Below are 12,033 nucleotides of genomic sequence, written 5' to 3'. Positions count from 1 at the left end.
TATACATTAAGTGTAACAATTTTTATCCTATTAACGCTTACCGGGTATGTGTTGCATACGATATCATTTTGATAGACTAAAATTTTGCCCAATAAGATAAGTAATAGTATTAAATCTTATCAATAAATGCTTAATTAATAACTGTATAAAAAAAACAGCCCCCAACTTTCATTTGGTTTATCAACTCATCAAACGAATGAGATAACTCATGCTCTTGCCCAAGTGTCTCGTTTTTCATCTTGTCTTTTTACGTTCTCTAATTTATCATCTTCTATTTCTTGTTATATAAACGATGTTTGACCTTTGGAGCCCATTAATTTATTTCAATCATATTTTATTCAAAAAAAAAAACATGGATAACATCCAATGTAAAACCAACACCTCTTAAACAATTTATCCGGAATACATTTTTATACCGTCGTCTCCTACAATTTTAAAACTATACTCAAGTTTATTTTTCTTTAGAAAAATACCCTCTCATTGTTTGGAAGGTTTTAGATGAGTAAACAGTGATTAACTAAACAAACCCAATATAACTCATCTGGAGAGATGCAGATCCAGGAAAAACTTCAAATGGTATGGTGGCACCCCTCGGAAATGTAATTTTTCCCCTTACGACGAAACCATGGCATCTACCTATGTGGATCTGCCCCTGTATCTGGATACTAAAGGCAGGGTCTAAAAAAGGTAAGATCTACATAGAAGGATAGACCTAACGTATGCTCCATGTAAATATATCACAAGTAGAGATGACACAAATCGGTCTCAGGCCGGCTAGTCCCGGTCCAGGCCGGGCAAGGTCCATTTGGCCATCTATAATCAGAACTTTACCCATTAGCTAATTGGGCCAACCATGATTACCAAAATAAAACAAAATATAAATTAAATTATCTTACAGAAGAAAAAGCCCGTGTCAAATTTTCTAACAAGTTTCAAAAGCATAGATATTTTTCTACAAAAGGCTAAAGTTTATGCTGCTTTAGCAGTCAGACAAGCTAGAGAGAGTTTAGAAAGCAAACCACATAGTTGAAGATACGAACCAACTCCATCACAGATCCTCATATGGGCAAATCCAGTTTCCTGCAGATAAACCGCAACAAAGTTTTACTTGTGAGTGAAAGATTTGGAGATACGAGACAAAACTTTTGCATCGGCTAGAGAATGGAACAATGACTTCTTTTGAGGAGGAAATTTATCATCAGCCAAGAAATGATTAAGGGGCTGGTAATTTATGACCAACCTTACTACCACGAACTTGCTCATTCCCTTTGTCGTAACATCTTTCAACCCACAACCACTACCTTCACCCCCATTTCAATAGTTATCCCCGTCATTGTTATTGTGGTCCACAGAACAAAAAACTAAACACCAAACCAACAGACTCAAAAAAGGCCTGAAAGCACTGTATGCCACAAGAACACTGGCATGTATCTATCCTGAAAACCCGGTCTTAAAAACCATGTTCGAAACCTGTGAAAAGATTGGAGACTTTTTCTCTCACTTTGTAGAAACTATCCAAATTGTAGTGTTGTATTAGTACTTATTAAAAGTTTGAATCACAAGTCAATAGTAGTCCGATCATGGTTGACCTGGTACCCCGTCTGACTGTTATTCAACGTCAACGGTTTTTAAAACATTGCAAAATTGTAGATGTTACCTTCATGAACTCCAATTTCAGATACTCTGCCATGTCATAGTTCTTTATGATTCGGAAAAGAGTTGTGATGATATCAGTTGGGGAATAGCCCAGATCATAAAGTTGCTTTAGACCAGAACAAGCATCATCGAATTTTCCCTCGAGGACATTGCGAACCATATTCTTCACATGCAAGGGATGAGGCTGGTCGCACACCTGAAAACCCAACCAAATAACATGGTCTAATAGACTTTGGATGGAATACATGATTGTGGCAAATTCAAATAACATGGGTAACTTTGTCACCTTGAAAACATTTTCTTGATTGACGAACCGAAATCCAGTATAAGTAGCTTGTAAATTATTCAACGCCTGTCGCATATCGCCATCAGCAGTGAAAATTATAGCTTCGAGCCCTTCTGGGACATATGGCACCTACATCAGTTATAAAACATGAACCAATTATGTATCTATGAGAAGTCTTTATACACATGAACGGCGGATGCAAGTTTGTTCTTGAGAGTCGTTTCTCGTTAGACGATTGGTGCCCATTAAAGCTCCTTTTATCCAGAAAGAATTCCAAAAATAATTCATAGACATGAAGTGGGTAATTGATTATCTCTCTCTTCTAATCAAGATGGTGATGAAATATACATAGCGGAAAGGTAAAAGCTTAACTTTGAAAGATAATTGATGCCAAGAAGCAGCCTGCTGGTTCTGAGCATCAGTCTAATTGAAAAAATACTTGGCAAAAACATGATGAAAACCTTCAAAATTCAGCAAGATGGAGCAATAAACAAGGAGAACATGGAAGAGGGAATTACAGTTGTACCAAGCCACGAAGCAAGTGATGATGTTATTTAGGTTGTTCATTAATCATCAGTCTGGGAGTGAGTGGAGAAGATGTTTGTAATCGGTCATATCTCAACGATCAGGTTGGGTGAATAGAGAAGTGCATAGGGAGTATTATGCAATCAATGGGCAAATGAATACAACAGGTGAGATTGGAAGATAAATTATATGGTATAAGACTAGAGTAATTAAGCAACGGTATAGGAAGTTAAGAAACTTATAAGAGACAGGCATAACTCAAGTGACAGTTTGATTATGATAGTCGTAAAATCAGAAATGGAAATGAACCCCTTTTGGGAAGCAATGGAAGCCGCCTGAGTCAATGATGTCCTAGAGATTATGGCTCAAGATTGTCAGGCAACATATAATGACCAATAAGTTCACCGATCAGAAAGGGTGACACTATCAGTAGCAGTATCATTTCAAATGTTAGATACTATTTTAATAAAAGTAACACAAAAATTACCTTCTCTGCATCGACAACAATCATGAGACGACCAAGGATCTCCTGGTCAGACAACCTGGAAAACCGAACAAGGGCACATCTACTCTGGATGGGTTCAATTATTTTTGCAGATGTGTTGCATGCAAGAGCAAAACGGGTAGAGTTTGAATATATTTCCATTGTCCTCCTCAATGCTTGTTGTGCTCCAGATGTCATGCTGAATTACGTCCAATACAGCAAGTATAATCCAATTAGTCCCAAACTGGAAGTTCAGTAAAAGGAGATGACAGATCAAACACCAGAGAAAAGGGGATTAAGAAAAAAAGGTAAAAATATCACAGTTGAATATGGTTTGATGATGATTAGCTTGTTTATGTGATAAAATGATATATAAAGAGTGAAACTAGTAGTTGCCGGTCACCTGTCGGCTTCATCCAAAATAATTACTTTGTGCCTGCCGGGGGGTAATGTGACTTTTTTCTGTGCAAACATCTTAATTTTGTTTCTCACGACATCAATGCCTCTGGGAGGGGAAAGTGCAAAACATGGTGAGATTCCAAAACAAAACGACTTAAAAGATAGAGATAGAAACACAATTAGCAGTCTGCAGACCTATCATCTGATGCATTCAGCTCCAAAACAGCCTCCTTGTAATTTTGTCCTAGTAGCTCATGTGCAAGAGCTAATATGCTTGTGGTCTTACCAGTTCCAGGAGGACCCTGAAATAGCAAAGACAAAATTATAACCAAGACAGAATAGTAACGACACTAATGGGCCGTTTGTCGGTAAGAGTCAAATACTTTTATTTAACTTACCGAGTAAGATTTTAGTTTATTAAAAACGGCATCATATGCAACATATTTATCCGGTGAGTGCTTATTGGGTTAGAGCCGTCACTCTCACTTACCAAGTAAGACTTTCGTTCTTTGTCACCGCGCTTACTGGATAAGATTTTCAATCCTTGTCATGTTCATCCAATAAGGTAAAGTGACCCGGTAAGCATTTAGTAAACGGACCCTGTCTCATATATGCCTCAAGTATATTACACAATACAGACAAACAACTTTGCAAGTGTCTGGTTGACACTATGTACCAAATCACTCTACTTTCAATCTCTAATTTTTGGTTAGGAAACACATGACAGAGAAGTCGATCACAGTATACTTCATAGCGCAGCATGCTTCTTGATATATTGCAGTTGATTATTTAAAAGAAGAAACAATAATAGCCTGGAAGGCACCTCAGATGCATACAAATTTCTGAACGATGCATTACTAGGATCTGATAGACAGCTTTTTAAATGAACACATAAGAGAAGACAACCACATAATGATTATAACTCTGAATATAGCTGGTTTCTCCATTCTGATTGAGTGATTGTCACATCCAAACATCTGCTTACTGTCAAATGGACCTTAAAGAAGCTAAAGATAATTTGGAAGGTTGAATGCGATAAAACACAATAAGTTAGTGATGCTAGAGCTTCCAGTAAATACCCGAAAAGTGAATACTATTACCATGTTCAGTAAAGCTTGTTGAGGAGGCCATACTAAATTATGTTTCTTATAAGTTAGGGTGAGAGAATTCGATATTGGTAGCGCCGTAGAAACCACAAAATAAGTGTAGATCAACTTAAATGACACCAGAGAAAAAACATCCTTGTAGAGACGAGTTTGTTTAGGCTCACCCAAAAAGAAATCAGAGTCAAGTCAAATGCTCCTGAAAATTTTCTCCTACGTGCATCAGAATTTCAATCAACAGGCATAATCCTCATCTCCTCGTGATTTAGGGGTTGTTTGGCTGGTTTTCCATTAAGTCATGTATTAATAAAACTGCCTGTGTGGATTAATCTATGTGTATATATTGGGAAGGTTTTTGTTTGGGAGGATTTTTCATAGATGGAAGGAGAGAGCAGGTATGGAAAAACTTGGTTTTTTACATAAAACTCCACCCTAAAAAATTAATAAGTCGCTTTCTATATCATTAAGCCACTACCAAACAATCATGTATTGCTGGCATAATAAGTTGTGAGTCCCATTAATGTTCAGGCCCTTAGTGGCTTTAGATTATCAAAATTTCCTTTGATTCATCCACCATGTTCTTCAACAGTTACAAGCACAACCTCGTTTCACGGTACGATAAAAACAAGCAGTGTCACGCATCTAAGCTAAATGGGGAAGACCTTTTTGCGGCAGCAACAGCAAGTTTGCTATTGCAAAATTTGGATTCATATTAAATGTAAAAACCAGATTATATTCCTCACTCCACCTCGTTTCTCTGCTTAACTTGCTATGGCGTTAATTTTTAGTTAATAAACCAAAATAATAATACCAATCTCATATTGTGTTCCTTTGCCGCTTTACATGAGTTCACATTGATCATCGTTTTGGTCATGAAATTAGGGTTGATTACTTACAGCTAAGATGAGATTCGGCATGTTACCATCGTGTGCGATTACTTGGAGCCTGGAGACGGCATCTTCGTTTCCGACAATGTCTGCCACCTTTGTCGGTCGGAACTTCTCAACCCACGGAATCTCGTATCCATGGCTAGATAGAGAAGATGATGAAGAAGCCATAGAAAGTTGTCGTCGTTGGAAATCCGACTTCGAGACTGTAAGAAACCCTAGGGCTATTTCAAATTGGAGGGAAAATGGAAATTGACGGGACAAAATGGACCCCAATTTTCCCCCTTTTTAATTGAAGATTTTTCGTTTTTGGCTCTCGAATTCCGGTTTTGTTCGGCTTCACCCCATGATTCTTTCTTATTTCTTTTTTTAGTCCTAACTTGAAATTACGATTAGGGGTGAAAACGAGTTGAACTGAGTCGTGGTAGGTTATTCGAGCTTGGTTTGAGAAAATAATACTTGGTTCGAGAAAGCAATACTTTCCTCGAGCTCGATAACTTTTCTAATATAGAGCTCGAGCTCGAATATTATGTGAATTATCGAGTTTGAGTTTGATGTTCGTTTATGGGCTCAAACTCGTGATCGATTAATTCGTTTATGAGCTTCAGGTTGATAATTTTAATTTTTTTATATCAGTATGTTTTATTCGAAAAAAGTATACGTTTGAATGGCTCGGTTCGATCCAAAAATATTTAATCGACTTTTCAAACGAGTCGAGTCGAACATTAATGGTATGAAGCTCGACTTGTTAAATTAAACGAATTTTATTTTGTGTTTGAGATCGACTCGAGCTCAAGATTTATCAAGCTCGAGCTCAAGTACCTTGTCAAAAGCTCGGTTTCTGTACACCTCTAATCCCAATGGCAACAGTAGCATCAAATGAAATATTACAGTAAATTATATTTTAGGACCTATGGGTTACAGGTTTTCTGTTTTTGTTTTATACGTTACATTAATTATGGTTTTGATTATTGTATTGTTTTTTTTTTGCATGAATTTGATCCTCCCTCAAACGTCATATGAAATCGTTCTGTTAAGTTGTCGCTGAAGGTATTCATCTATGGCTGAAAGTGAACTTTCAGTTTATCATTGAATATGGCCTATAGTTGAAAGTCGACCATCATTGGACGTGTGTTTAGTGATGGTTGCTGCAACGCCCCCAGAACCCCGTATCATGATATTGTCCGCTTTGACTAACCTGCCCGCTCAACCACAAAGCAGTAGTCGCACGGTTTTGTTTCTGACAGCCGCACAACRCAARCCCCAAAACSSGTCAYACTAGGCTGAGGTATCCACACCCTTATAAGGAGTGCTTAGTTCTCCTCACCAACCGATGTGGGACGGGTTGTTACACCATCCCCCCGTTAGGACACAACGTCCTCGTTGGGCCACATCGATCCGGGTCTGGCTTTGATACCATTTGTAACGCCCCCAGAACCCCGTAGCATTATATTGTCCGCTTTGACTAACCTGCCCGCTCAACCACAAAGCAGTAGTCGCACGGTTTTGTTTCTGACAGCCGCACAACRCAARCCCCAAAACSSGTCAYACTAGGCTGAGGTATCCACACCCTTATAAGGAGTGCTTAGTTCTCCTCACCAACCGATGTGGGACGGGTTGTTACAGTTGCTGGTCAATTGAATTTTCCCTAAATTATTTTTTTGGGGGGGGGGGGGTGTGATTGTTATTTATAACAGCTTATGGTTTTTTTTTTAAGTGAAATTGTCTTATGACAGTATCAAAGCATAATAAGCTGATAAACATATATTTTTCATATAATCATTAAAAACTTATTAATACTGATAACACATCAGAATAAGTTAATAAATTATATGACAAGAATGAAGCTACTGACATCACGATAATTATCGATTGCTAACCCTCAAACTTCCAATTTCTTTTGCTATAATAATATATAACATTTTTTATGCTGGAAAGTTTTTTATTCAATGGGTTTTTTTTTTATTAGCATGGATATCAAACCTGTTATACAAGCCGACTAATCCCAGGACGGTCACCTGCTTTGCAGATAACCCAGAGTCACCGTATTTGAATCTTCGTGGCCACAAGAGAATTTTTATTTCTCATTGAATTTGAACCTAAGACCTCCTGTTATTTTTGACCTTTGGAGCGAAGCTCAAACCAATCAGACACCACCCTTTTGGTTTATTGAATGGATTTTAGGTGTGGCACATTTTAAATGACTTCCCATTTAAATAGAAAATTGTTGATTGTAATTGGATTTTGTTAAAAATAGACTTGTTTCTATTATATGTCAACATTTTTTTTAAGTTTGGGCTTGTTGAAAATGAATATGTCATTGTTAATTATAAAATGTCAGTAGTTGTTATTAACTGTTAATTACTAACTGCTATTAATTTTAGTTTTTTTTATGTACCAACTAGTTAAACATTCAATAATCATGGATAAGTATTTAATAAAGAGAAAAACTATCGATGATTCATCATCTATGTCAGATAAGTATAATTCTAATAATTTTTTTTATTTATAATTGTTGTTTCTCCTACACCAAAATCCTGCATCCACCACTGTTAGAATGAAGTAACTTATCAAAAATTTATAAAATATAAACATTTTCCCATAAATTTTGCTTGTTTATATCATGTTTTAACCGTAACACACATTATACAAGTATTCAAATAATGTCTATTTCAGTTTCATAAATACACATCAAATTATAAATATACTTTTTTCAAATAAAAAAAAAGAAAAAAAGTTTAATTATTTTTAGATCGGTGACTCCGAAAAGTATTTCCCCAACCATATTCACGTGGCACATGTTGTTCATGTGTTTGTTGCATAATGGGTTTTCTTTTCACCCTCAAATATCAAACTCTTCACCAACAATTAGTCAAAACATTCAAAATCCCATCAATTTCGAATCTAATCCCACCCCAAAATCCCCAAATCAGTTGCAAAAATCGCTCAAATCTGCTGACAACTTCCCCAAGATTTTTCATAAATTATGAATTAATCTCATTAACAAAATAAGGTTTTATTGGTTGAAAATGTTGTCTCAGAGTTCATCCGGCAACAACCCGTTGCTTTACTCGGAGGAATATGATCGAGCTCGACGGTCACTCAGGCGACAGAGCGTACGTGATGTGGCGCGGTTTCTACGGAGAGCGAGTAGTCGGCGGATGATGAGGGAGCCGTCGATGCTTGTGAGGGAAACGGCCGCCGAGCAGCTTGAGGAGCGGCAAAGCGACTGGGCGCATTCAAAACCCGTGGTGATACTTGATCTCATATGGAATTTGGGTTTTGTTGTTGCGGTTGTTGTCGTTTTGGTTTTGAGCCGGGACGAGACACCGACAACGTGGTTGAGGTTGTGGATTGTAGGGTATGCGGTGCAGTGTGTTGTTCATATGGTGTGTGTTTGGAGCGAGTATAAGAACACGCATGGTCATAGGTGGAACGGGGGCGGGGAAGCGGGTGAAGCTAGTGAGAGCGGAGAAGGGTCAAGTACAAGTATCAGCCGGTATGTTACCTATGGATTTTTCTCTAGAAAATATGTCACTAAATAGGTGATTTGTCACATAACGGTTATAAAAGTTGATAGGTAAATTGTTGGTGGTAAATTCAAATCATATACAAATTACCCAAGTATTTTTTAGGTGATCTGTTGGTATTTTATTGCAAAATATCGGATTCTACCAGAACCGTTAGTATTTTATGGGTAGGGCAAATTTTCATTTCATGGGGAAAAAGTTAATTATTTTGTAGTGATTCTTATATTGTCGTACAAAAAAAAAACCTAGGGCCGTTTTTTTAGCATGTTAAACGTTTGATTTTGAACATGCCTTCAAAATTATGGGTCCTATTTTACAGTTTTTCATAAACAATGTCTCATCATCGCCTCTCTGTAATTTTTGTGTGTGTATATATAGAGGAGCGATCAAATGCAAACCACCCAATTTTGTACAAACCGTGCAAGCCACCCTCATCCGTCGATTTCATAATGAAGATGATAATATCCATGACTAACACTCTACATAATAAAAATGATTAATCATCATCTCATAATTACAAAAAAAAATGAATAAAATAAAAATTTATGATTGATTGAATGAGGTTTGTACTGTTTGTAAAAAAATTTGGAATGTATCTGATTATCACATGACCTTGTTGCTATCTTGATTGAATTTTTGTTTTGCAGTGCAGTGACAAAGTATTTGGAATCTACAAATACAATGTTTTCATTCGTTTGGTGGATCCTTGGGTTCTATTGGGTTTCATCAAATGGACAAGCATTGGCACATGACTCGCCTAAGCTCTATTGGTGCGATTAGCATGTTTTATTTGTCACGAACATATGTTTTTTTTATAGATTGCTACTTAGATTTGGGATCATATGAGAACAAGTTGTTTTCGTTTAACCCGCCAGATCACGTAAATAACACTAAGCTTTCACAACAAGACATTATGAGTGTTTTTGTTAGGAAGGTTTTCACAATGTTTGTCTGAAAGTTTTAGTGTTATTTTGTGGTGTCACAAAAAACAGTCTGGTCTTACGTGAACCCAACTCTCAGTACTTAACTAAAAGTTCCATGATTTTTCGGAATGCAGGCTTTGTGTAACTTTCTTGGCATTTGACGTCTTTTTTATTGTTTTCTGCGTCGCACTGGCATGCGTCATTGGTATTGCCATTTGTTGTTGTCTTCCATGTATAATTGCTGTATTATACGTTGTTGCAGATCAGGTACACCATGATCAATGTGTTCTAAATATTTGTTTTTCATAAACCAAATATCTCTAGTTATATTTGCATACCAAACATACCATCTATAGTACACGTGTGCAGTTGTCAGCATTAACATAGAACAACAAGGTTTGAACTCTTTTTTCGCAAAGCAGGAAGGAGCAAGCAAAGAGGATATTGAGTTGTTGCCAAAATTCACATTCCACCGCGAAGGTGGTGCGGGAAGAACCAACGATGAGATTCAAGGGGTTTGTGGAGGAGTAATGACCGAATATGGCACGGAAACACCCATTGAACGTGTTCTCTCGCCCAAGGATGCTGTAAGATCTCTCTTTCTGTCATGTCCTGTCTTGTCCAATCCAATTCAATTTTTTTCACTGTTATCTGGTCCACATATCAAACGCGACCTTAATACCTTATTATATAAATGGCAACCACTTTACCTACTTGAATGATGAGAAAACATTAGAAATTTTAATGGTTATAATGGTTAATGATATGTAGGAATGTTGCATATGTTTGTCAGCATACGATGATGGAGTTGAGCTACGAGAGCTTCCATGTTGTCACCATTTTCATTGCAGCTGTATAGACAAATGGCTATATATCAATGCTACCTGTCCTCTCTGCAAGTACAATATCGTCAGGAATGGTAGTCATGGGTGTGACGAGGCCTAGTAACATATATATATATATATATATGTATGTATATATATATGTATGTATGTATATATATATATGTATGTATGTATGTATATATATATATATATATATGTATGTATGTATGTATATATATATGTATGTATGTATAATCTTTTTTAATGTAAATCGACTGAAATAGCTAATATTTGGATTCAGTTTTTAGTCGTTTTTGTATTTTCTTTTGACATTTAGCTGTTTAATGGTTCTATTAAGATACAACTTCTAAGTAGTTAAGAGGTGAAATATTGTTTGACAAAAAAAAAAAAACTCATTAACCAATTCAGAGCCCTAATTTCATTATGAACAATTACCAAACAACAATATTTCATTTTGTATTATATCATAAGAGTCTCTTAATCACTTTGGTCACTTAATCATCTTGCATCAAATCATTCTAATCAGTTAGCCATTTCTCGCGTATAAACGTAGGAAAGAAAAAAAAAGTTCTTACGCATTTATGAGTAACTATTTTTTATGTGCAAGAATTTATGCGCAACTTTTTTTTTCATTTAAAAATAGATGGTTAAAAGTCAAAACGAGGCTTATGGTTAAAAGGCTGTTTACTAAACGTTTACCCGAAAAGTGCTTACCGGGTAACTTTCCTTACCGGATGAACATGAGGTCAAAAATCTTACTCAGTATGAACAATGATAAAGATAAATAGTCTTACTCGGTAAGTGAGGTTGACGACTCTTACCCAAGTAAGTGCTTACCGGGTAAAATGTTGCATACGATACCATTTTGATGTACTACAATCTTACCCGGTAAAATAAATTACAGTGTTAACTCCTAACAGTAAGCATTTAGATAAACGACCCCTAACTTTTTGACTAAAAAACCAAACCCTATGTATATGACGAAATTAAATACAAAAGTAGTTAAAAAATAAAATATTTGATGGAATTGACTATTTCAATCGATTTTTCTATTTTTACTTGTATGAATGAAATGCTAGCGTTATAATATACTTCTATCTTGCACCAAATAGCCCAAGCTATAGACTTACTTAGGTATTGTTTGTTAAAATAAATCAGCTTATTTTTAATACACGTTTGGATTTATATAAACTAGTTTATAAGCTAACTTAGTGACTGCTATTTAGAGTAGCGTTTTGATAGCTTATTGTTACTTTTTCCGATTATAACTTTCATTAATATTAATTATTATTTATTGACTGGTATTAATTACTACAAATTGAAAATTAATTTTTAGTTATACATTATACATTAATATTATTTATTGATTATTTACAACAACTATTAATCATATCA

At 36.0% G+C, this 12,033-nt stretch overlaps 2 protein-coding genes across 2 annotated transcripts; one reads left to right on the top strand and one right to left on the bottom strand.

Annotated features, from left to right (window-relative positions):
* Window positions 1-872: 872 nt before the first annotated feature.
* LOC112527708 (replication factor C subunit 2) lies at window positions 873-5,568 on the bottom strand. Its single transcript, XM_025138482.1, has 7 exons — window positions 5,350-5,568; window positions 3,546-3,652; window positions 3,355-3,456; window positions 2,955-3,150; window positions 1,943-2,071; window positions 1,658-1,852; window positions 873-1,080 (listed from the first exon to the last, which is right to left on the bottom strand). Exons 1-7 carry the CDS (start codon window positions 5,509-5,511, stop codon window positions 970-972), a joined length of 1,002 nt encoding a protein of 333 aa, XP_024994250.1. The 5' UTR covers window positions 5,512-5,568; the 3' UTR covers window positions 873-969.
* A 2,801-nt stretch (window positions 5,569-8,369) lies between these two features.
* On the top strand, window positions 8,370-11,037 carry LOC112528604 (E3 ubiquitin-protein ligase At1g12760). Its single transcript, XM_025139626.1, has 6 exons — window positions 8,370-8,839; window positions 9,518-9,640; window positions 9,928-10,060; window positions 10,216-10,380; window positions 10,565-10,702; window positions 10,993-11,037. Exons 1-6 carry the CDS (start codon window positions 8,370-8,372, stop codon window positions 11,035-11,037), a joined length of 1,074 nt encoding a protein of 357 aa, XP_024995394.1.
* The last annotated feature ends 996 nt before the right edge of the window (window positions 11,038-12,033 follow it).

Source organism: Cynara cardunculus, assembly GCF_001531365.2.
Source record: "Cynara cardunculus var. scolymus isolate 2C chromosome LG 15, CcrdV1, whole genome shotgun sequence".
Taxonomy (NCBI): domain Eukaryota; kingdom Viridiplantae; phylum Streptophyta; class Magnoliopsida; order Asterales; family Asteraceae; genus Cynara; species Cynara cardunculus.
This window is presented reverse-complemented; position numbering and strand designations above follow the sequence as displayed.